We start from the raw sequence: 23,300 nt of genomic DNA, 5'->3' as shown, positions 1-23,300 counted from the left end.
CTGCCTTTTTTTTTTTTCTTTTTTGAAAATTTTTTACTCCCTGTTCAGCGCCAGCTAGTAAGAGGTAGCAAGCGAGCTGCATCGAGTAACTTTGTAGGCTTGAGTATAAAGCCGCGATCCACAATCATGCCATTTGGTGGGACTCTGTACTTTTCGTATTAAAAATAAAATAAAATTGAAAGGAGAATCTTTGGAGTGGTGAACCTACGTGGAAATCAGCTCACGGTTGAGGACTTGGATATTGATGCATTCTGTGACCAAAATGCTTTTTATTTTATTCCTAAAACTTGATGACCAAACTGATCAAATGTGACATGTATTAGGCAATTTCCAAACCCACCCCATCCTAAAATTTATGCGTGTTTGTTGCATGCATGATTCTAAGTGTAGTCAATTATAATATACAACCTTTTCCTATTAATTTTTATTTTCTATGAAATAAAAGCATTCCAATCATATGCAATGAAGTAGCAAAAATCATTATTTATTTATTTTAAAACAAAAATAGTTAGTTTAAATGCCTATCTCTAATAATAATAATAATAATAATAATAATAAAAGAGTATCTCCGTAGTGTTGTTTTGGGAATATTTTTGGAACAGAAATATGGCACCAACAATACAAATGGAATGGTATATACGGATAGACACATGGTGAAGCTAAAATGAAGCGGTTATTAATGTTGAGTAAGATCATGAAGAACAACGAGTGCAGCATTCCTGCCAGGTGCACCCATCACGCCACCTCCTGGATGTGATCCACTCCCGCACATATACAGTCCTCTTACTGGTGTCCTATAATCTGACCTGTGATCCCAATCCAAATAAAACAATTATAATGAAAATTATATTAATATTATTAATGTTATTTTCAGATAAAAGGACTTTCATTTTGCATTTCAAAGTTATACCATCCTTTAACTGGTCGCATAAAAAAAAGCGAATCCAAACCCATAGCACCATGAAAAATGTTTCCCCCTGTTCCAATATCATTCCAACATTCAGTCAATTCTACGTTAATAACACGAAAATTATATCTATCTATCTATATATATATATATATATTATTTCGTATTTCTAATTCTTGTTTTCCTTAGCATTGTTTCTACTGGACTGAAACGGGACTAGCCCAAAAAACGGTATTTTTATTCGTTTAACCATTAACGTACCAGTCCATCCCTCCCAACTTTCTTAAAGAATATATGAATATCCATTATTTAAATTGCAAACGTAATTTTAATACCTGTCAAACCAAATTCCCTTTCAAGATCCGGTGGTGTCAGCATATCGTAACCAATGATTGATGAGCTGAAGTTAGGTGCATATTCATCGATCAACTTAAAACATCTGCTTGCATATGATTCCTGGCAGAGACAGACCAATGAATTTTTGTAGCATTGCTTAGAATACAATCATAAAGAAAACCAAGGTGAAGAGCTATATATTGCAATGTGTGCCATTCAAACAGGGCATGGAATCCATTATTAGTTTGTTAACTTACTCTGTAAGTAGGATCTTCCCAGCTACCATCTGAAGGTTTATAGGGAGTGTATTGCGTAAACAAGCTGACCACATGCTTACCTACAAGGTGAATTTGTTTTGAAGATAAAAATGGAAACGAGGAAATTAATTTAGTTGTAACAATCTTTTAGTCTGCAGTACAACTGGCTAATCTCCTAGGAAGGACTTGAAAATGTAGTGTAAAAAAGGACAAGGTCATATGGAAGATACAGTTTTTGCAGTACCAGGTGAAGATATAGTCTTGTCCAGTGAAGAAGGAATAGTCATCTCCATAACGGGTCTCCGTGATGGTATGCCATTCCAAGCATCTTGACAAGCTGAATCTATCTCCTCCATGCTGTAATATTGATCCTAAAATAATGTAATTAAAGTGTACTACAGCAGTCAAACATCTTAGTTCGAAAAATAAATAAAAAAGAAGACTATGATTCCAAAGAGTAACCATGGATTACTTTAACTTTTGAAAAAAGAAAAAAATAAAAAATAAAAAATTAAAGAAGTAAAAAGGACTACCTTTCAGAACCAATGCGAATGGTAGCAGTGTGCTGAGGACCTACCTCCGGGTGACCTAGTTTGCAACACTGGAAATGGGGCAATCTATCAACAGCTACATTAATTTTTGTTGTTCCCTGTTCCAGTTATTGAGAGAGAAATTCCATTTATCGTCATATGTTTTGTTGTAATTATAGGTCGACTAACAGAAAAGATCAGTCTACCACGTCTCAATCATTCAAAGTTATCAATAAAGAAATCTTACAGAGCTATAGTCAGAGTTCTTAATGGCACGAAGAAAATCCTCAGGAAGTAGACTATGGGGCACCAAATCCTGTCAGAAAAAAAGTATAATGTTAACCAAGACCCACTGTTAAATTACAATTTAAAATGTATTTTGCAGTAATGCACCTTCTGTCAAATAGAAAACAGAGTATTTACCATGAAAGTCGTATAGGGAGTCGCATTCGATAAAACAATTGAAGAATACACTTGTGTTCCATCAGCCAGTAACACCTATATTGTAAAATTCATTAATATCTGATATTTTATCAACTTTTTTCAGAATGAAATTGCTTAAGGTCATTTAAGAACTAAACTAACCCCGTTTACCCTGCCAGATTCCTCAACTACCAGCTGTGAAACCTAAATAGCAACGTAGAAAACCCATTATTAATGTAATTTTCATGTAGTACCGAGCTAATGATTGATTACAAAAATAAATTACAAACTAAACTAGTTTTTTAAATAGAAATCAAAGGATTGAAGTTTTAACTTATATTTAAACATTTATACTACATTAAATAAAATTAAACAAATATCTTAAAACGAAAGACCAAATACTGAAGAAAAACTCCAAGAATACTAAACTTACCTCTGCATCTGTAACAATATAAGCCCCGGCTTCTTTAGCAGCATTACTTATGGCAACTGATATGGAACCCATCCCACCTTCGACATGCCTACCAGGAATGTAAATCATGAATAATATAAGGCATATAGCCAGAACATCTAGATGTCCTCCCTCTCTCTCTCTGAGTCTGGTTTGAGCTTGTCAATTTTGGATGTAAATAATGACTGATTTTGTTTACACATGAAACACTTACGACCAAATATTACGATCACCATCGGTTTCGCCCATCACATGATGTAGCAGAACGTATCCACTTCCAGATGTTTGAATACTGACCTGGAGAACAGCACTGATCATATGCAATCTAATTCTCTAACCATCAGAATCAAAATTTAAATGATGGTCTCACCATACTCCCAATGATAGCATCTCCTGCTAGTGTTGCCTTTAGTACATCTGACTGCATTTTCCAATAATTCATGACAAACAAATTAGATAGGTAATTTAAAAAAGGTACTGCTTCAATGACAAATTTTTTTTTCTTTTCTTTTTGGTGGTAAATTTAGGAATTTTTGGACTGCCATATTTCCCTATAATTGTTAGTCACGCACTAATTATAAGCATATCGAATTCCTCTTAATTTCTCAACTAATGAGCATTTAGAGGTCATTAATTTAAACCCTTATCTGGGACCTTATATATTCAGAAGTGCCAAGTTTTTGGCTGAGATATTATGCATGTTAAACAGTGCCAAATTTTAAAATTATAAAACAAACATGAAAAGCTCAAGGGTCAATTTATTCTACAAACTGCAATGTCCTAGTAACTTTTAACGAATTTCTTGTAACTTGCAAGATTGTGAAGATGCTTCACAATTATATGCCACCCCAACAATATTAGGCAAACATCAATACCATGGCTGAAAAGTTAACTGAAATTAAATAGTTTTTGGTGAGAACCTCAAACCACTTATTAAGAACCTTCGACGTTGGGGACAACAAGAGGTCTATAAATTCCCTGACAATTTAAAAGTAGCAGAAAGCATCAAGAGGCTATAAAAATATTTAGTTAACCAAATAAAGGAGGATCAAATCATATACTATAGCTTTTGGGAAAGGTAATACTTACACCATATCCTTTTGCCCCAAGGATAGGGCATGCCTCAAACAACTAGCCCAAAAAACTGATTTGTGCCACTTATCTCTCAGCTGATTGTTAAAAGATGAATCTCCATGGAACGTTTCAGGGGTACGTGAATCCAAAAGAAAATCCATGAATTTACAAAATTTTTGCAGTTGAATTTCATACCTAAAATTCGATATGAAAAACTAGTATTACTGTAATAAAAGTAAGTCATACAACCTTCAGAATGGAGTCAAAGGCAATAATATATGAAAGAGATGGCAAATTCAAAAGTTAAAAGTATCATTTTTGACATTCCTTTGAAATTCTATAAAAAATTTAAAAAAAAAAAAAAATTAAGCTGTTCCAACATCATTCAAAAGGAATTTCAAAATTAAAGAACCATATGATATGTGAAATTGAAATATAAAAATAACAATCTCTGAAGTGAGTGATTATATAGCACCTTGGATAAGCATCAGCATCCAGTCTGGAGAACTTCGATATCTCCAAGTGATCACGTTGATCGTTCAGTCCCAAGAGAAGATAGCGTCCATCAAGACATGGTGTAAATGACGAAGCCATAGGCTTCAACAACTTCAAACCATGTCTCATCAATTCTAATTCCCTTCCATTCAGACATATATAGACATTTACAAATAAAATCTGTGTTTAGTTAATTAAAACCAAAACGGTATACTATTTCTGCTTACTAAATTTTTTTTTTTTTTTTAATCTTAAATGTACATTAATTTATGATAAAGTCATTGGAGACTCTTACTGATTATATTTCAATAAGAATATTAGCGAAAACAGAGTCTTTGGAGTTTTATATTTTACTCAATTGAAAGGAAGCAGGACCATGATCGTAAAACGGCCATACATGATATAAAGAAAGAAGAAACCACTGCGATCACTTGGTCCAATTGAGTTTTCAATAACGTAAGAACAATATGAAAACCAGCTATTTATTACAGGTCGATTCCTCTTTTTCTTTTTCATTTTTTCTTTTTTTGTCTTTACTAATTTCTTGCTTTGTTAATTATAAACTCAAACATAAACATAATTAGGTACAAGGACGACACACCTGACGATGGTAGGTCGGAGGAGGCTGTGGAGGTAGCTGCAGCGAGAGAACTTAAAACCCGGAATCAGCTCTTCGGTCACGGCTGCGCCGCCGATCAAGTGGCGCCTCTCTAGCACGGCAATAGAGAGGCCGGCGCGAGCCAGGTAAGCTGCGGCTGTCAAGCCGTTGTGACCGCCACCGACGACAATCACGTCCCATTTCTTGTCCTTTAGTGCGTTTCTCGTGCTTGAAGTAATGCTACTGAAGCTCCTTCCCCACATATCGCCTTCACTTCGGAAGTGGCACCCGGTTGGCTGTTGAAGTGCTTAAAATAACCGTTTCGGGTGGCTTTTTCGCAACGGATTGGTTGCGTGGCGATTTGTCGTTGGGAGATTGAAGTAACGTCCTGGCAGTTTTGTCTGATTCTGATACACTATAAGAATTAATTTGGAGGGAGCGCTATCTCTGAATCCGTGTAGACTTTCCATTGCTTATAATTTAATCCTTCAAATTTTAAAAAATTTAGTTAGTATTATTACATCAAATGTGAGTGATATAAAATTTAAAAAAAAAAAAAAAGTGAACGAATAATAAAAGAGAAAATGATAATTTTAATTTTATAAATGGTTGTTGATATTTTAAAAACTTTGAGATATCAAATTATATTTAAACTATATTTAAGAAAAGGTGGTTTTTTTATCCGGATCAAAAATTATCCTTTTGGCCAAGTCAATGAGTACATAACTAAATTCAAATTAGACATGTTTTACTATATATTTCTAATGTTAAAAAGCCAAACAGGCATTAATTAAGCAAAATAAAATGGACGCAAGGTTAAGGAAATGGTCTCTATATATTAGTTAATCCATTCGGGGTTTCCAGCCCAAGGTCCCATGGTCTAGTGGTCAGGACATTGGACTCTGAATCCAGTAACCCGAGTTCAAATCTCGGTGGGACCTCTTTATATATGGACTTTTTAGGCTATGCAAGCGATAGGCTTCCGACTCAATTGATACAATGCATAGATTTTTGTCTTCCTTCCAATTTTGTCGCCTTGTGACTCTAATTCTTTTATTTGAAATTATGAGATTTTCTAAATATTATTGTTATTATGGCGGGTTGGGTCTGAGTTACTCGAGTGTACATCGGGACGGGTGGGGAGCTGTTTGCATGTGACACTTTAAATAGTCCAAGAATGACTCAGAAAATCTCTTTATTAAAGAATCCACTGGCAAGATCGCAATAACGAGAGAAATAAAACAGATGGCTAGATTTGATCGGCCATAACCGAGTTTAAGGCAGCACAATGTAATTATATTAACAGGCATGCTTTTCCAAGTTGAGTGATTAGGATTCTAAAAATACATGAATTGTACCTACCGAACTATAAAATATAGTTGTTACTGCAAACACCAAATAAATGCCCGCTTTAGATTCACATGTTTAATGGGGTTTTAACGTTTTACAGATCACCCCAAAGATGCTTTTCCATGGAGGAAGGGGCCAAGATAATCGTAATAAAGGTCAATTAATCAAAGTTTTATATTTCTTATCATTCTTATTTTATATTAAAAAGTAATATATTTTTCTGTGAAAGAGGATAACGATGTCTGAAAAGGACACGCCCAAAATTAAAAGTAGGCTCCTAGAAATCCATTTGTGTTACGAGACAAGTGGAGTGGAGAGAGACGAGAAATCACATGGGTTTGTAAGGTATCCTAATTGGTATTGGTCAACAATACAAGAATATGTCCACCACAACGCAACACAAAAAATTCCATTAGCCGCTAGAGAGTGGAGAGGTAAACATAGTACAAAATAAAAAATCATCTTTTGAGGAGGGAAATTAGATTGTCTGGTTGTCTTTAGCTAGATGGCCCCTAAACAAGACCAATGTAAACTTGGCAATAAAAATATTACGTTGTAAAAAAGTTATTATAATGTTAATATTAACAAAATACTAATTTGTAATGTAGTTATTTTATGCTCTGATTTAAAATTTTATTGACTTTTAAAAGATGAGTTGCAATATATTTTTGTTTTCATTTGAAAAGCCATAAAATTGAATCCTGAAAAAAAAAAAAAAACGATGCTGCAGCTTTTGAAGCCACTTCCATTTTTTATGTCGTCCTCAAGGGACAACTAGAAGATGAATGGCTTTTTCTCTTTTTTTGGTAATAGAGGAAAGGATTTTTCTCGGATAGAGGTTTAACATCCTGTTTCGACTAATAATTGAGTTTCCATATAAAGGAAGTGGTCTGTGGTCACATTCTTGCAAGAGGTAAACAAACACATTGTGGTCCTGACTACTTCCAGAAAACAAGGAAGAAGAGTTGATAGACTAGAATTGTCTTATTTGGCTTAACACGTAGAAATTCGCTCTGAGCAAATGCTGTATATCCCATTGATATTAATATAAAAATGGGATACAAGATTCTTTGGTCAGTTAAATTTCTTATAAGATTCTTTGGTCAGTTAAATTTCTTATTGCAGGCAACTCTTATCTTAATGCTTGATTTACTTTTTAATGGGAAGTTAAGATTCTTTTAAGTACCCTTTTAAATAAACAGGGTACTACCAAAAAAAAAAAAAAAAAGTACTCACTTCAAATATATTTTAGTTTAAAAATTAATTGTTATTAACATTTTAAAAAATTCTTTTTCAAAAAATAAAAATAAAAATTCCATAATTAGTGAAAGATTTAATAGTGATGCCAACTTAAATTGTAAGATTACAAAATTAACCTTCTAATTAAGGAAAAATATATATAAATGCCGAAAAATATTATAGAATTCGACGCAGTTAATGAGTTCATTTCTTTCAAGAAGGTTTAATGATTTTTTTTTAACCAATGAAACGCACATGCTTATAATACTTGTATATGAATATAGTAGTTTCAAATTGATGTTTATATTAAGAAAAATACTTGAAAAGGAAGCAACTGACTGTCCTTGGAAACTCTCTCTCTCTCTCTCTCTCCCCCTCTCCCTCTCCCTCTCTCTCCAGTCTCCCCAACTTGATGTTTCTTAAAAAAGTAACATGATCATTTTATAATATGCTGCCCCAAATTCTGTTTTCCAATTTTCACCTCCCATGTTCCTATATAAACAGTAAACGTTTGGCTTCCTTTTGCTAATACCTTGTCTTTGATTATCACCATATTTATATTCCATTCTTTCTAAAACATCTGGCAAGACTCATATATCCCAAATCAGTCTATTAATCACACCACATTAACCCGGATCCTAACCTTGCCCCAATATCTCAGCCAAGAAAAATGGCATCTAGCCAGCATTCTTCCTCGCACTCAAATTTGACCTGGACAGCCAAGAAAAACAAGGTGTTTGAAAATGCTCTGGCAATGTACGACAGAGAAACCCCTGACCGATGGCATAAGATAGCCAACGTTGTTGGGGGAACAACTGAAGAGGAAGTAAAGAGGCGATATCAGATCCTTGTTGAGGACATTGACCGCATTGAATCGGGCAAAGTTCCCCTCCCTAATTACCAGAAAGTTCCAAATATCAGCAAAGGAAGCAACATAAGCATTACAGAGCAGAGGTAAAAAGACATATCTTTCTCCTTCTAATGAATAAGAAGATGATGAAAAAAGATGTTCGCTAGGCCTAACACACCGGTACTTTGGCATTTATAATTCTGTATAGACATCTTTCATAGAAATTATTTTTTGAAGTACAATATTTTCATTGGCATTCCCATTGTCCATCTTTCAAATCCTTCAGAGATACTTTTATATGTTGATATGGCATCATCTGATCAGCATCCAGGCAGTGGTGCTAATCGTCAACAATTCAAACAATATAGCTTCTTTTTTGCACATTTACATTTTTTTTTTTTTTTTGTTTAATCCTAACTTTTTATGGTGATCTGCAGGCTGAAGAATCTAAAGCTCTAATGAAGAATGATCTCCAGAAGAAAGAGAAAAAAATGCCTCGAAAGTAGATCTAGAAATTAACGATCAGTGACTGTTAGGCATTCACTTTTCTCCTTTCTTTATACTTTTTCTTCCAAGTGTAATAAACTTTGTTCTGTCCAACACATATATTAAGCAAGAACTGAATAACTAATTACATCCTTTATTTCCTTGTCATTAAATGATTTGCAATTGCTCCAAAAAGTTCTTAAACTATTTCATAGTACAGTTGAAACTAAAATTAAAGCTACTCAATTAATAAAAACAGAATTTGGGCCCGGATAAACAAACAAGAAAGATGAAACATCATATGAAAGGGGGTGGACAAGTAAGCATTAGAAACAAAAACAATGTAGCATGTAATACTACATGAAATTGGTGACACAAAAAATTGCAACCAAGAACTTCCTACTCTTTTGTGGTTGTTTGAAGAGGCAGCGAACTTTCTCCAACAGGGTCAGCACTCTTTTCGTTATAAGCTTTTGATGCTTTCAACATCTGTTTCGATCAAATTCATTACCATCACTACCAAAAACTTCAAAAAATATAAGAAAACTGCTTGTTCTAAAAAAAGAAACCCATTTTATTGGAACAACATAGCTTTCTTCTTTTCTATTGTAATATGAACAGCTAGCTAGAAACTTTACCTTCTGAACGGTTTCTTTCAAGCAAGTTCTATGTTCACTTGCAGAAGCCTGAAGAAACTCATGAAAGTGATCTCTTAAGTTGGACACAAAGCTACCACTCCCAAAATTCTTTCTTCGACGACAAGATCTGACTGCCGGAGCTTGATCAAACGACGATGGTTTCTGATCAGTATCGTGGCTTTGGGTTGCCATCATCGCTAGCTATGGACAATTATTAGATTCCCATTAAGAATTAACCATTCGAAAAAAAAAATTAACTTTTTATTAGTTTTTATTTTATTTTATCTATGTAACAAATTCAACATGTCGATAAGACTCAATTATGTTATTGACCAAACCAAAACGCAATGAATCGGATAATAAAATAATCAGCATAAGCTAAAACCCTCCACCCAACTTTATGGTTGTCCAGCACTAATCTTTATCCAAAACACATAATTGCATTTATTGAATTAGCTTAATTAAAAAAAAAAAAAAAAATCTTGATTCGTATAGCTGAAATAAGCTTACCTAGACTGGGCCGAAGAACCAGCAGAACAAAAGACAGTGAAAATACAGGTGGCGATTTTTTATTGGAAGATTTTTGGGTCGCCTTGCAGTAAACAATGGAGGGAAAACTGATATGCACTTGGGCTGAGGAAGAGGGTAAGAGTGGCCGCGGCTTGGCGGTCAGGTTAGGAATAGTATATAAAAACGCCGTCGTTGGATAGAAGTCTTAGGAAGACAGGGTTTCTTGTGCGGTCCTACATAATATTTTGGGGGTATGAAAACGCTGGTTGATACGGCGTTTATTAGGCAAAAACTTTAATAAACGAAACATAACATCCTCTTTGTGATAGCGTTTTTCTGGGTGAGAAATACAACGGGTGGCCATTGTCATTCGCCATCAAGGAAAGAGAGTTTGAGCTCAAAGCCTTTCTGATAACAATCGGCGCATCATCTCTGAGAAAGCCGAACGTGCAACAAGGCAGAAATGTCATTCCAGGTTCGTTGTGTAGTATTATGTGAATGCCGCATTGCTCATGTAACCTAACCTTCTTTGTTTTCTGCTATTTTCTCAGTTGGTCCTTAAGAACACAATGAGAAATATTTCTTTTTGGTTGTTATTTAATATATCATGCGGATAGGTAAATCCCAGAAAATTATACTTCTCAAATCCGTGAAATTCCTTTTGGTAATTATTTATCTATTACGTCGTGCGGATATGTGAATCCCAGAAACGTTGGAAACTGAATTTCTAATATTCTCAAATATATACATATATATACATATATATACATATATATATATATATATACACTACGCACGTTTATGCGCTAAAAATAATAAATAAATAAGAGATTGAATATCTACCATGGAAGTGGGCAATAAACTCCAGCTCATTCGATTCAAACTGCTTTAAATTTCCAATATATTGGTATTAAGGGAAGAAAAAAAAAAAAAAAACAAAAAAACAGAGAACCAAACACAAGACGAGCATTTGATTAACTTGTTTGCTAGCTGTTTAACTTTTTCCCCTAATGGCAGATAATGTTGGGTTCGGCATCAATGGCTCGCCGACAGATTCTTACCGAAATGGGATATGAATTCAGTGTAATGGTACATAGAAAGGATAATTTTTCTTCTTGTTTAAGGTCGAGTTTCATAATATTTGACATTGGATTACGGTCTAGACTGCAGACATAGATGAGAAATGTATTAGGAAAGAGAAGCCGGAAGACTTGGTAATAGCTTTAGCTGAAGCAAAAGTACGTCGTTTTTTGGAAATTTTTGTTGTAATTTTGTTATTGAATTTTGTGAGACAATGCCAAAATACCCAAGTTCTGTGGAAGTTTACTTTACTGACTTCTTTTTCTTAGGCAGATGCCATCATTTCAAGGCTCAAAGGTACAGACCAATCAGAAGAAGATGCTCATACAACACTATTAATCACCGCAGACACAGTATGCTTTTAAGACTTTTTTTTTTTTTTTTTCCGAATCTTTTTCATGTCCCAATTTTCTAGCTTGACTGAATATAAAGATTTAGAGAATATGTTAGAGCTTTCACTAAGCCAAGATTGGAAAGGTCAAACAAAATCTTTCCTCTTTGAAATAAAATTGTTCCTTACCGTATAACATCTAATTGATTTTGAGGTGGTGGTGCATGAAGGGGTGATCAGGGAAAAACCATCCACCAAGGAAGAAGCGCGGAATTTTATCAAAGGTTTGCAACAGATAAACTTTCATCCATTTCCCTCTGCAATTAGCTAACTGAATGTAGCAATCATGTCTATATGAATTGCAGGATATTCTGGTGGTCAAGCAGCAGTTGTAGGATCTGTGCTTGTAACCAACCTCAAAACCGGGAAAAGAAAAGGAGGATGGGCAATAGCGGAGGTACTGTTTTATAACCGCTAGTCTAATTTTTAGCTGTTTATCTTTCCAAGGACAGTATCAAATGATATCAACTTGTCACACTCGCATATTTTCCAATAAGAACAACATTAGCTTGTATAATTCATGGTGTATTTCTATCTTTTTCCATTGATCAGACAAGTTGAGAGTTTGTGATGACTTGAAAGGAATGATATTTGTTGATTTCATATTACAGGTCTACTTCCATGATATACCAGATGAAGTTATTGATAGCCTGGTAAAGATTTCTCAATACACACGCTATTCTCTTGAGTTACTTTTTTGCTCAATTATCTTTATTTTGTTATATGTTTGTTTATGAGTTTGTTAAATTTTCTCAGATAGAGGACGGAGTCACACTCAATGTTGCTGGAGGTTTAATGCTCGAACATCCATTGACATTGCGCTTTGTAGAAGCAGTGGTTAGATCTTTCTCTTCCCTGCATATACAACAGGGAATTCTTTTATTCGAAAAAATGCTTAATGTGTAGCTAAGAAGACTCATGCCCAAACTAATTAACCATTCTATAAGCTTTCCTAGGAAATCATAGCATTCTTTAAATTTTATGCTATTGTATTGCTTCTTCTTGAGCCATGAATTCGTCAAAATGTAATATCAGCCATATCGGATTTTTTCTTTATGATAAGCATCGGTATGGTGTCTGGCAGGTTGGGACAAGTGATACTGTGATGGGACTTCCTAAAGAACTTACAGAAAAACTCATTCGAGAAGCACTCTAGCAATTATAGTAGTGACAACCGGGTGTTTTCTGGCACTAAGTCGCCTACCGTTGTATCTTGACCATATTCTGAAAATTTCTGGAGTCATATTTGACATTGAGGCTTGAGTCCCAATTGTACTACGCCTTTATGCAAGCATTAACCCCAATTGTCCACCCACATTTGCATATTTCTTGAACAAATGGTTTGTACTTGCAACTTTGCATTTGGGAAACGTGTACCTTGTAGTTAACCTGTTATCCAGAAAATATAATTGCACTTAGATAATGATAGTGTTAATAAGCTAATTGCTTGAGTGATTGTATCCTTGGTGGTGAAGATGTTAGATATTTATTACTTTGTTTGGCATCCAAATTTTGATTCATATAGATTAGTCCTGATCCAAAGCACCATCTACAGAGGAACTTACAATTAACGAGGGCGATGATTATGAACGCAAATGTGTAGTCTTCATGTATTTAGCGCTGAAATAAACAATTCCCCGTTCCACAACCATGTCAAAATATGGAAATCAGCTAATTTTACACTAATGAATACTTTCCGATTTGGACATTGAGGAAAAAAAAAAAAAATTTAATAATTCATCTCTCATTTTACATCTTCGAAAGTAATAATAAAATTTGCTCATGTACTGAAAAGTTATTCTATTTCCCTGTATTGTAATTGCATTTCAACTTTGGCTCATAGGTTGAAAAGTTTCTCGTTTACAATAACAAACATACCCTCATTCAAACAGAAGGTAACTGGCAACTCTTTAGATTCAGCTTTAGCTGTCTAATTGCGATAAAAATGACAGAAAAAGCATTTAGTCAAGCACATAAATTCGAGAGGCAATGTCCTGGACCAACCAATCAAATCCTTCAAGTAGTCCCTCGCCAGTGTAAGCACTACAACCCACAATTTTCCAGTGTCGTGTTTTATCCATGGCTTCCAAATTCAGAACCTGCATAAGTAAAACACTAATCAGACACCAAAACCTTAAAAACACTACATATCAAACTTCCACCAAGACTTGGCATCAAATGAACCAAGATAACAAAGCAACGAAAGTTGGGCTGAACAAAGGCGTTTCTTTGTATTGGACAATGAAGCCTAAAAAATAGTTAATAATCAATGCAACAAAGAAACTTTCAAATAAATACTGCAACACAAACAGTGCTATTCATACAGCCTTGCCTTAGCAATTTCTTCTGGAGTAAGGGCACCTTTTATGTCCTGCTTGTTTGCTAGTATCAGCAATGATGCTCCTGACAACCTCTGTAATATAAACAAAGAAGTCTTATCATCTGCACAAAAGTTGAGCATAAATTCAAGAGAAAGCTTTCCCACCCCTCCCAAACCAAAATCTGTCCTTAAAAAGTCATATGCTTAATATATTTATTTCAGCACTTGAAACCAGCAACCTTGAAAAATAATTTGGAAGGTATCCCCAAAAACTTGTACCAAAAATTTCAACCAAGTCCTTGAAAAGATTTTATACTTCGGTATAACTTGAGTCAAAAGCAACACTGTTCATTCGCGTATTCAATTATCCCTGGAAATGGTAATGGCCTACATACCTCTTCCTTCAAAAGATTATCTAATTCCATTCTGCAGTCATCCAATCTTCTAAGATCAGAACTGTCAACGACCCACACTAAACCATCAGTTTGCTCAAAATAGTTTCTCCAGTAAGATCTTATAGTCTTTTGGCCCCCAACATCCCATATATTAAGAGTATATCTGCCAAAGTCAAATTTAATGGCATTTCAATATTCCATAACACAATAAAAGTAATGGAAAAAACCAATAAGTTAATATTCTTCTTGATGCAAAGATCCTAAAGAATGGAGCAGATAAATGGAAAAGCTACTTATAATCCTCAATTTTTACCAAATTAACAAAGAAAACATTATATTTGGGTCCCTTGAAAGATAAGGAACCAAATGAGTAAAAATATGGCACCTTGAAATTTCAGACATCCGCAACACACAAAAACTCAGCAATAATTAAAGCCCGATGAGCTATTTAATTAATTGAGATTAACCAAACTAATAAACCATAGTAGACATTAAGAACAATCTTAATAATTTACTTATTCTTTTTTTTTTTTTTTTTCCACATCAATCTTGCTGTGGTTTCTAAGCAAGCGGAGGAAGAGCAAAAAACACTCTGAGATTCCCATCACCAGTACCTCTATGTACATTACGCAGAGGAAGAGAAACCCAATACCATTGATTAATTAGAAATTACTAAAAAAAACAAAGAGAAACTTACTTTTGGTAAGTAATGGTCTTGATGTTGAAGCCGAGTGTGGGACTGATAACGCTGGTGTCCTCCCCATTAATCTTCAACACAATCGTAGTCTTGCCAGAATTGTCAAGCCCACTACACGAACAAAAAGCCAACAATTGCTTCTTACTGGATGAACATTCAATGAAAGAAAGATAAAAAGAGTGACTTTGGTGCTTACACCATGAGAATGCGCATTTCTTTCTCTTTCTTCTTGATTTTCCTAATGATACTGAGAAGCCCCATCCCTCCACTCTGGTTTTCTTGCCCGAACCCAAACAACCCTAAAGAATTCCAGAACTCCAAATGGTATAACTTTTTGATAAAGGTTTATAACCAGATCTATTAAGAAAAAAAAAGCTCGTTATTACTCTTCTGGTTAATCAGGAATCCAAAAGCACGAAATCCACCATTCCAAGGGTCGCAAGCTTAGAGACCAACCCACCTCCCAAAAAAAAAAAAGGGTTTTGTTTGCCGCGTGTCTGGTGGGTGGCGAATACTGGAAATCTGCCATCCGTGGGCTGCTAGTGGGTTTCTGAGAGGATCCAATGGGCTGACTTTCCTGGGCTCCTGAAGTTCTAGTGGGCTTTGCGTGGTTGCTGCATTCTGGGAGTCCCTGGGTTGTAGCACATACAGTCCGTTTGTGTTGCAACACTGATTAAATTGAATTATTTTAAAATTTAAACCATTTAAATTAAAATATTTTGAATTTAATTTAATATGTTTGGATAAGACTTTTAATAATTCAGTGCAATCCAATCCTGCACATAAACCAGTCCAAAATACATTGAATTAGAGCTGTAAAATCAGTATTTTTGAGCAGCATTTGTTGCACTCCCAATGCTTAAAGGAGTTGACAAAAAGAGATTTTGCGATCAGGATTTTGCCACCGGATCTCAAGTAGAGGTGGTGGAAGTGAAACCATGAAATATGTAGAGATGAAAAAATCAACATAAAAAGTCTTTCATATGCTTGCATTTTCAAATGCATCGATTTCTTTTCCTTGTATCTCTGGTTTAGTTAATTTTTATTTCATTTTCTAGAGAAAAATAAACGACCCTGAATTGAAGAAAATAAGGCTCTGTTTTGAACCTGTCAAGTATCAACCATATGTTGACCAAAGAAAAAAATACCTACCATATGGAAATAGTCCAAACAAAATAAGTCGTAGCCACTGGTCTAATAAGTCAATTTTTTTTCACCAACTACTACATTGGACATATTCAACAAAACATTGAATACTAGTTAACCGGCATCTTAGTAAAATTGGTGATGCTGTGTGTCGGTTCAACTTCAATGCGAAAAAAAAAAAAAAAATGCTGATTAATGATTAATCTGTCTTCTCAAATATGTATTAGGAAGTTAACCCAAAAACTTCAAATTTCGAGTTGAAATGCATCAGGCAGGAAACTTTTGGGAGGAGTGCAGCGCAAGTTGCAACCATGTTTATCATCTCATCCTCCAGAAAAGGCATGATGAATGCAGGAATAATAAGCATAACCTTTGAAGATGCTTTTCGTAATGCATTTGCACCTTTTCCATTAAATGGAATATTTAATCATAATAAATCTATGAGACTTTAGGATATATTTTGCAATAAGATTTTACAAATTTACAACTAAATAGTCGAATGGAAAATCAAATAATACGGAAACTATACATTTTTATCAAGTAAGAGCTGGAAAATGGTAAAAGTTTCATAATGAATAAACAATATAAACTGGCAAGCCTAGCAAAACCGTCCATCCACTATATGTACCAACTTTGACCCAAAAAAAAAAGCAAAAAAGAAAACAATATACATTTACCAACGTCCCAAAGAAAAAAACACACCTAAAGTATATTTACCTATAACATGATAAGATCTCCGCTCGGAGAGTCGGAGGATCTTGCCAGGCGGATCCTATGTGCATCAGCATTGAAATGGAACTCTAAAACACTATGAGACCAAAAACAATCTGAAGGCGTAGGTTTCATTTCTTCTTATTACTGGATTTTGTTAACCTTTCGAAAAATTTATACGCCTTGGATGACTTCCTTTCGTTGGACTGATTTCTTGACTCTTTGATAGCATAATCAGGCTTTTCAGTGAATTCTTGCTCATCACCATTCCTGGTATCTCTTAAGAGCCGAAGAAGTTCCAAAGCGCCCACCTGACCTTTGTCGTTACCATTGACCGATATGTTGACAAGAGCAGGGATAACACCTTCATCCATAACCAGCTGACAATATTCAACGCGTTGAGAACACAGAGAAAGAAGGATAGCAACTGCAAGCTCCTGGTCCTGGCAATTCTCAGTTTCAAGTACTTCTGCGATAGAAGCAATGCATCCCTTAGTTTCAGTAATGCAAACCCGAGCTTCTTCAGTGTCACATAGATTCTTCATAATGAATAAAGAGTAGCCAGCTAAATCGCTATGTTTAAAGAAAGAAACCAATGTTGGGATGCACTCCGGAGGTACAATATTTGAATGACCATCATTGTTTGAGGACAGGTTATACAAAATTTTAAGGGCTTGCTCCTGGAAATCTATGCTTCCAGAGTTGAGGAATTTTAAAATGGATGTAAGAGCACCAGATGCTGTGATCTTATGTCTACAATAACGGTGGGAAGACAAAATTTCCAAAATGGCAAGAACTTCTTCACTTACTTCAGAATCAAGAAAAGACGCCAATAGATCAAATGCATCTTCGGGTAGATGTGGTATTTGATTTCTGTATTAGGCAGCAAAAAGTACATGAATATAATTACTTATATCACAAGCTAAAGAAGCAGGACACATAATTAATGAACAAGGACAAAGCAATATAAACAAGAAATGAGAGTCACATTGAGTCAGTCACAAAATAAGCAATTTTGTGGTAGCGTATAACATAACATGTGCTACAATCAAGGCTACGATCAAGGAATCTAAATTAAGCACAAAAAGGAAATGGTAGACTTGAGTCCTTTTCTGAACTTGGTATCGGCATTCAGACAACAGTATAATAGGATGAAAAGTGTGATGGAATTAAAAAACACAGTAGTCACAACTCTTTCAAATACTGACAACAAATTACCTGGTTTTGCTCACAAAAGTCGACAGCAACTGAAACCCATCTCTTTGAGGTTTTACATCTTCCAGATCATGTGCATCCTTCAAAAACATGATAAGAGGTTCAACAAAGTTCTCCAATGACAGTGAATGACAAGCTTGATCATTGTATTTCAACTTATTTTTGACATCTTCAACAACTTTGCATTGAGATTCCCAGGACAGCTCACCAAGTTTAGATAGAGATTCAAGATCTAGCTTACACATATTAGCATCAGATTGGCACCTATCAGAATCACTCTGCACCAAACTTAAGCCATCTACTGTCTTAGCGTGAGAAGAATCTGAATTGTAACCAGTATCTATTGATCCGAGTGATATGCTGCTTACATCTATTGGCAAACGTAGGTCATTCATGGAACTGCCAAAACTAGCGATGGAAGTTGAAGAAGTCTCCCATAAGTGGAGTGCTTCAGGCTGCACACTTGGATCTGATATGGTGACTCCATATTTAGTACACCAACTTGACATTAACTCCTTCATGGCAGAATTTGGAGTCAGTGACAGATTGGTTAACTTCATATTGGTTTTTGGGCATGTATCATGGCCCTCATCAATCCATTTCTGTATCCACATTCTTTCGTATGTTTGGCCAGAAGCAATGACAACAGGATCATACATCAGTCTGCAAGATATTGGGCATTTAAATTCCTCAGGGGGTACAGCTTTACTTAACATGTTTATTTGAGCCTTATTTTGCCAGTATCTCATCTGTGGTTCTACTTCAGTAGATTGGTTATACATAGAACCATTACCCAAATTCTGAAATGCAAATGACTGGTGATGACGACAAGCAGATGCTTTTTCTCTATACTCTTCTATTATCAAGTTTCCATACTTCTTTAATAGATACAGTAAGTAGGTCAAAATCTTCTTTCTTTTAGGGTCAGTATCACCAACTTTATCCAGTAATTTCTTTAGTGATCTTTTCTCTATTACAATAGCCTTGGGGGATGTAATATGTAGCCTTGGAGCCGCAAGTTGAAGAGCTTTGATTTCAGAGCTTTCCATAGAATCTTTATCTGATGAAGAATCACCTTTATGAAGCAGTTCTCTTACAGCTTTTCCAGCTTCTTCTTCACATGGGTCCAATGTAAATGTCACTCCCCTGAGATCATCAACTATTTGAGAGACCTGAAAATCACATATCATAGTCAGGATTTTCATATATCTAAACAAATAAAACTACTAATGGTACAAAGGGAAAAATAAATAAATAAATAAAGTATAGGGCCAAGAACAAGGTAACTTGAAACTGATCGATGCCATGTTGCTTCGAAAGAGTGACAATCCAATTCATTAGCAGATTATGTAGTAATGAAATGTAAGAACCAAAAATCAAAAGGTTCTAAAAGATATAATCTTGTTCAATGTTACCTTGATGGAATGTTGGCTACCTAGTAATGTTTCAGTGAAATTTCAGTAGAATGAATCATAGTCATTCAAGGTAGCATAGTGGTCAATCAGTAACATCAAAAGAGGTGCTTGGGGTACAAGATGGGGAGGAAGATAGTGAAGGAAAAAAAAAAAAAAGAGAGGGAAATCTCTAAAGAGCATGTAAATTGACAAACCTCAACAGCCAATGCCATTGGAACGTTATTCTGAATCTGGCATAAACTTTGCTCCAATAAGTTTCTTGATCTTTCACATCTTGAGACTATCACATCTCCTGTTAGTGCCTGAAAGTAATTCAAGGGCAATATAACCATAAATCAACTGGAAGTCATAAATTAATAACTGGAAGTGTTGATTATATGGTGAAGCAAGAACATTAATTTCCAACATTAGACAGGATGACAACACTCCGTCATATAACTAATAAAAATAGTTATTCTTCCTTCACCATATACCTAATCATCCAAAGATACGCACCAAGTAAAGTTTGCTAGACTCGCTGCAGTGTTGGAGAATTGACTTGGCTTTCTCAATTGCACGGTTTAGAAAGCATAGCGCCTGTATTCCTGATGAGCAGCGAGGTCTAGCTGCTTCAATATCTGGAAATATACTCAAGATTCTATTAACCAACTTCAGAAACTCGGAACACATTAAATGATGAACCTGAGACCAAGAAAAACAATTATTATGATATTCAAATTTAGTATAGCAGCTTAATTAAATAAAAGCATCCAGAAGCGGTTCAAGACACAAAAACTTGCATTTTTAACATCGTCATATAGATTCTATTAAGATTTGCAATGACATCCTGCAAGTCATTCCTATAAAATGTAATTTAAGTTACACCCTTCATTCAATTTGGAAATACCATCATGTTCACATTCTGTCTCCTTGATTGAAAATTAGAATGCATTTTCTCATGGATTTTCTTGTCTCCCTTGTAACATCAGCATTGAGATTATGATCACGTTCTCATCTTTCTTATAATATAATCAGCTATCAGGTGTACAAATAGAAAATTATTATGGGATTGATGCATATAAGAAAAACATTGTATACACTTGAACTTTACATTTCATGGCATGCCAGATAAATCACAGAATGACTAGGTTTTGTTAAGAGTTTCTGGAATCTGTTTCTTGTATGACAGAATTGTACCTTAAAGGAACCAGGATTTGTAATTATTTCTGCTGCTTCAGCAACATCAGTCCCCATGCAAAGGAAATTATCTTATATCTGGGCATTACACAAGAAAAAATAGTTACTTTCACGTGTTAACAAGATATGCAACCATATTACCAAATAAAAAAAATTATAATATCAACGATACTGTACAAAATTAAAATCTTCAAAAATACTTTCCATATGCACAGTGTTTGCTTTGGGACCAAACTGCAAAGCAAACTACAAATAGACGAACTTGAAGATGTGGAAAGATAAAGCATCCATAGAAGATGTATGTATATATATATATATATATATACACATACATGAGAACAGGTCACAAAATTGCAACATTTCCACATGAAGCACCAATTCGTCAAATGCACAGAAACGAAAAAAAGAAGGGTGTTCGTAAAACACGTGTATGCAACATAAATGAATTGTCTACCTCTGACCGAGTTTGGAAACAAAAACAACTATCAAATGTCAAAACCATATATTATGAACTTATATTCAATATGATAGAATGTTATATTTTAATAATCTAAAAAACCAAGAATAGCACACAGTAAACATTAAAACGTTTACTTCATTTTACAACAAACCAATTTCAACTCATTATATTCGGGTTTCAAACTCACTGTAACCCCCAAAGCTTTCATTTATCACCCTTTAATATATTGTGCCTGACAATTCCATCTTCCCTAAATCTTCATTTTCTCCACCCTTCTTCATGGTAGGCTACAGATTACTTCAAATTTCTATTTTCTACCAAAGTAGAACCTTAAATTTAACAGTTGAAAGACCAAGTCTGAAGACAGTAACAATTCATTAAACGACCATTTCAATTTTACTTTCTTTTTGTTATTTCTTCTCTGTTTCTTCATTTTTGGGTGAATTTCTGAGAAAAACAAAATACCATAATCGGTACCAAAGACATACTAACTACTACTGAAAAATAAACGAGACATACCCAGTTGCGACTTCCTCGAAGACCCAAACTTTGATTAGGAGCTCCTTTTTAACTCCTCAGCCTGATATACAACAGCTTAACCCCAGATACTGTATATTGAGAATAACCAAAACCCAATTCTTAAAAGCCCAGGAGACAATAATAACAGAGAGTTACGGCGCCTAGCTCTTAACCCACAAAACTCCTCCAAATATGTCGAATTTGAAGCAGAATTCAGGCCCGTAAAGTATCCTTCTTGAAGCTCTTCCGTAGATGATCAAAGTAAAGAGAAAACCACAGTGCCAAAGAAACTTCCCAGGCACACAGAGCCCAAAATTGACATGCATAATCTTCTTCGCTCGTCAAATAGTTTCATACAGTCAACAAAAACAACTCATAGAAATCCTCTTCAAAGACGGAAATTCCACCAAACAAACAGAAGAGCAAGAAAAACACGGAAGAAATAGCTTCTTCGAACCAGAAAATATAACCCCACGCAAAGCAGGAAATGATTGAAGATAAAAAAAAAAAAAAGGAAAAAGAAGGAAAGAAGGAAAGAATGAAAGAAAGAAAAGAGTAAATAATATTACAGAAAGTAAAGCATGCGCATAAAGCAGAAAAAAGCAGTTTTGATTCTCGGGCAACCGAGTCTTTTGCACTTCAAACCAAAGGAAAGGAAAATAGAGAGAGTATCGGATAGCAAAAGACCAAGTAAGACAGAGACCAAGAAGTGAGCCCCGTCAACCACTAAGGAACTTTCTTGGTCTTCCATTACGATATTCTGGGTATCCGCAGCCTACTTACTAAACACAGTCGTCAAGAGTTTGTCACGGGGCTGTGAAGGCCGTGATGATTTTCCACCGTTCGATATCGATAAAGAACAGATCATGGTCCAGGAAAGAGAAAATGATCAAGTGGGTCGTGATGGGCGTGGCTAAAATATGATATGTAACACCGTCCGAGAAGGCATTTCAGTGCGCAGACTCTCTTGAATTTTCTTTGTCCAAAAAAAAAAAGATAAATAATAAAAAATTATATATTGAATGTTCAATGGGCAGTTTTGGAATGAATGGTACAAGTCAAAAGAAGCTGATCACGGAAAAAAAAAAAAAAAAAGTCTACTCATTTAAAATCTCAATCCACCACCACCAACAACACTAAATATTTTGCAATTGTTTATTTTTGGCTAATCCATTTTATAAATACTTTTATGGCTGCTTTCACCAATTTGAAATTACGCTAAACAGTCTCTATCTAATGTTTTCTTTAACTTTTGTGTAGTGGAAGAAGAAAAAGCCATGGTCGTTGTAGAGAGACCTACAACAAAAGAAAAGAAAATAATGGGTTTTTTTAACACATTACTCATTTTGCCTTCCCAGTAGGGCATCGAAAGGTGATGTGAATGCTGCGTAGTGGGTCCTACTAATTGAAAGGTAACGTTTTTCGGCACTTGGTTACTCTTATGAAAAAGCAAACGAACCCGTAAAAGTGAAAGGATTAGATGTGACTTGTGGGGTCTACTTTAAAAGTCTTTTTTCTATAAATTTTTATTTTATTTTGCAGTAATAAAAAATCAAAAGCCCATCTCAGGCCCAACACAATTTGCCCATGGGTGTTTAAATTGGTCGCTTGGAACTTGGAAGGGCTTCGTT

General features: G+C 34.9%; 5 protein-coding genes, 1 long non-coding RNA gene and 1 other non-coding gene across 15 annotated transcripts; 3 read left to right on the top strand and 4 right to left on the bottom strand.

Moving 5' to 3' along the window:
* Nucleotides 1-5: 5 nt before the first annotated feature.
* On the bottom strand, nt 6-5,523 carry LOC107424584 (uncharacterized). Of its 4 annotated transcripts, none has more exons than XM_016034429.4 (16): nt 5,075-5,518; nt 4,454-4,615; nt 3,994-4,173; nt 3,825-3,882; nt 3,275-3,325; nt 3,119-3,201; nt 2,887-2,974; nt 2,616-2,657; nt 2,454-2,528; nt 2,278-2,346; nt 2,034-2,149; nt 1,745-1,857; nt 1,501-1,580; nt 1,243-1,363; nt 911-977; nt 6-806 (listed from the first exon to the last, which is right to left on the bottom strand). In XM_016034429.4, exons 1-16 carry the CDS (start codon nt 5,332-5,334, stop codon nt 677-679), a joined length of 1,695 nt encoding a protein of 564 aa, XP_015889915.1. In that variant the 5' UTR covers nt 5,335-5,518; the 3' UTR covers nt 6-676. The 4 variants fall into 4 exon arrangements, with proteins under 4 accessions (XP_015889915.1, XP_024931902.1, XP_048335969.1 ...); XM_025076134.3 differs by having other exon boundaries at nt 4,454-4,607; nt 5,075-5,214; XM_048480012.2 differs by lacking the exon at nt 2,616-2,657 and having other exon boundaries at nt 5,075-5,523.
* Nucleotides 5,524-5,940: 417 nt separating this feature from the next.
* TRNAQ-CUG (transfer RNA glutamine (anticodon CUG)) lies at nt 5,941-6,012 on the top strand. Its single transcript has one exon. It is a non-coding gene; the product is annotated as a tRNA-Gln (tRNA).
* A 1,918-nt stretch (nt 6,013-7,930) lies between these two features.
* Nucleotides 7,931-9,086, top strand: LOC107424587 (protein RADIALIS-like 3). The gene is made up of 2 exons (XM_016034432.4): nt 7,931-8,614; nt 8,948-9,086. The coding sequence occupies exons 1-2, from the start codon at nt 8,331-8,333 to the stop codon at nt 8,967-8,969; spliced, it is 306 nt and encodes a 101-aa protein (XP_015889918.2). The 5' UTR covers nt 7,931-8,330; the 3' UTR covers nt 8,970-9,086.
* A 32-nt stretch (nt 9,087-9,118) lies between these two features.
* Nucleotides 9,119-10,303, bottom strand: LOC107424586 (uncharacterized). The gene is made up of 3 exons (XR_001582033.4): nt 10,145-10,303; nt 9,635-9,835; nt 9,119-9,485 (listed from the first exon to the last, which is right to left on the bottom strand). It is a non-coding gene; the product is annotated as an uncharacterized LOC107424586 (long non-coding RNA).
* Nucleotides 10,304-10,409: 106 nt separating this feature from the next.
* LOC107424582 (uncharacterized) lies at nt 10,410-13,120 on the top strand. 4 transcript variants are annotated; one of them, XM_048479746.2, is made up of 9 exons: nt 10,410-10,619; nt 11,162-11,227; nt 11,308-11,382; nt 11,494-11,521; nt 11,786-11,839; nt 11,921-12,012; nt 12,227-12,268; nt 12,372-12,452; nt 12,700-13,120. In XM_048479746.2, the coding sequence occupies exons 1-9, from the start codon at nt 10,608-10,610 to the stop codon at nt 12,769-12,771; spliced, it is 522 nt and encodes a 173-aa protein (XP_048335703.1). In that variant the 5' UTR covers nt 10,410-10,607; the 3' UTR covers nt 12,772-13,120. The 4 variants fall into 4 exon arrangements, with proteins under 4 accessions (XP_048335703.1, XP_048335702.1, XP_015889912.1 ...); XM_048479745.2 differs by having other exon boundaries at nt 10,422-10,619; nt 11,162-11,233; nt 12,700-13,118; XM_016034426.4 differs by having other exon boundaries at nt 10,424-10,619; nt 11,494-11,577; nt 11,770-11,839; nt 12,700-13,117.
* Nucleotides 13,121-13,398: 278 nt separating this feature from the next.
* On the bottom strand, nt 13,399-15,447 carry LOC107424674 (ADP-ribosylation factor-like protein 2). The gene is made up of 6 exons (XM_060819194.1): nt 15,414-15,447; nt 15,224-15,326; nt 15,028-15,138; nt 14,331-14,493; nt 13,948-14,028; nt 13,399-13,714 (listed from the first exon to the last, which is right to left on the bottom strand). The coding sequence occupies exons 2-6, from the start codon at nt 15,286-15,288 to the stop codon at nt 13,577-13,579; spliced, it is 558 nt and encodes a 185-aa protein (XP_060675177.1). The 5' UTR covers nt 15,289-15,326; nt 15,414-15,447; the 3' UTR covers nt 13,399-13,576.
* A 1,238-nt stretch (nt 15,448-16,685) lies between these two features.
* Nucleotides 16,686-22,636, bottom strand: LOC107424597 (U-box domain-containing protein 5). Of its 3 annotated transcripts, none has more exons than XM_016034444.4 (6): nt 21,670-22,636; nt 20,691-20,768; nt 20,010-20,195; nt 19,709-19,816; nt 18,103-19,271; nt 16,686-17,757 (listed from the first exon to the last, which is right to left on the bottom strand). In XM_016034444.4, the coding sequence occupies exons 2-6, from the start codon at nt 20,745-20,747 to the stop codon at nt 17,016-17,018; spliced, it is 2,262 nt and encodes a 753-aa protein (XP_015889930.2). In that variant the 5' UTR covers nt 20,748-20,768; nt 21,670-22,636; the 3' UTR covers nt 16,686-17,015. The 3 variants fall into 3 exon arrangements, with proteins under 3 accessions (XP_015889930.2, XP_060674947.1, XP_024932209.2); XM_060818964.1 differs by having other exon boundaries at nt 19,988-20,131; XM_025076441.3 differs by having other exon boundaries at nt 20,010-20,131.
* Nucleotides 22,637-23,300: the final 664 nt, after the last annotated feature.

Source organism: Ziziphus jujuba, chromosome 7, assembly GCF_031755915.1.
Source record: "Ziziphus jujuba cultivar Dongzao chromosome 7, ASM3175591v1".
Lineage (NCBI taxonomy): Eukaryota > Viridiplantae > Streptophyta > Magnoliopsida > Rosales > Rhamnaceae > Ziziphus > Ziziphus jujuba.
This window is presented reverse-complemented; position numbering and strand designations above follow the sequence as displayed.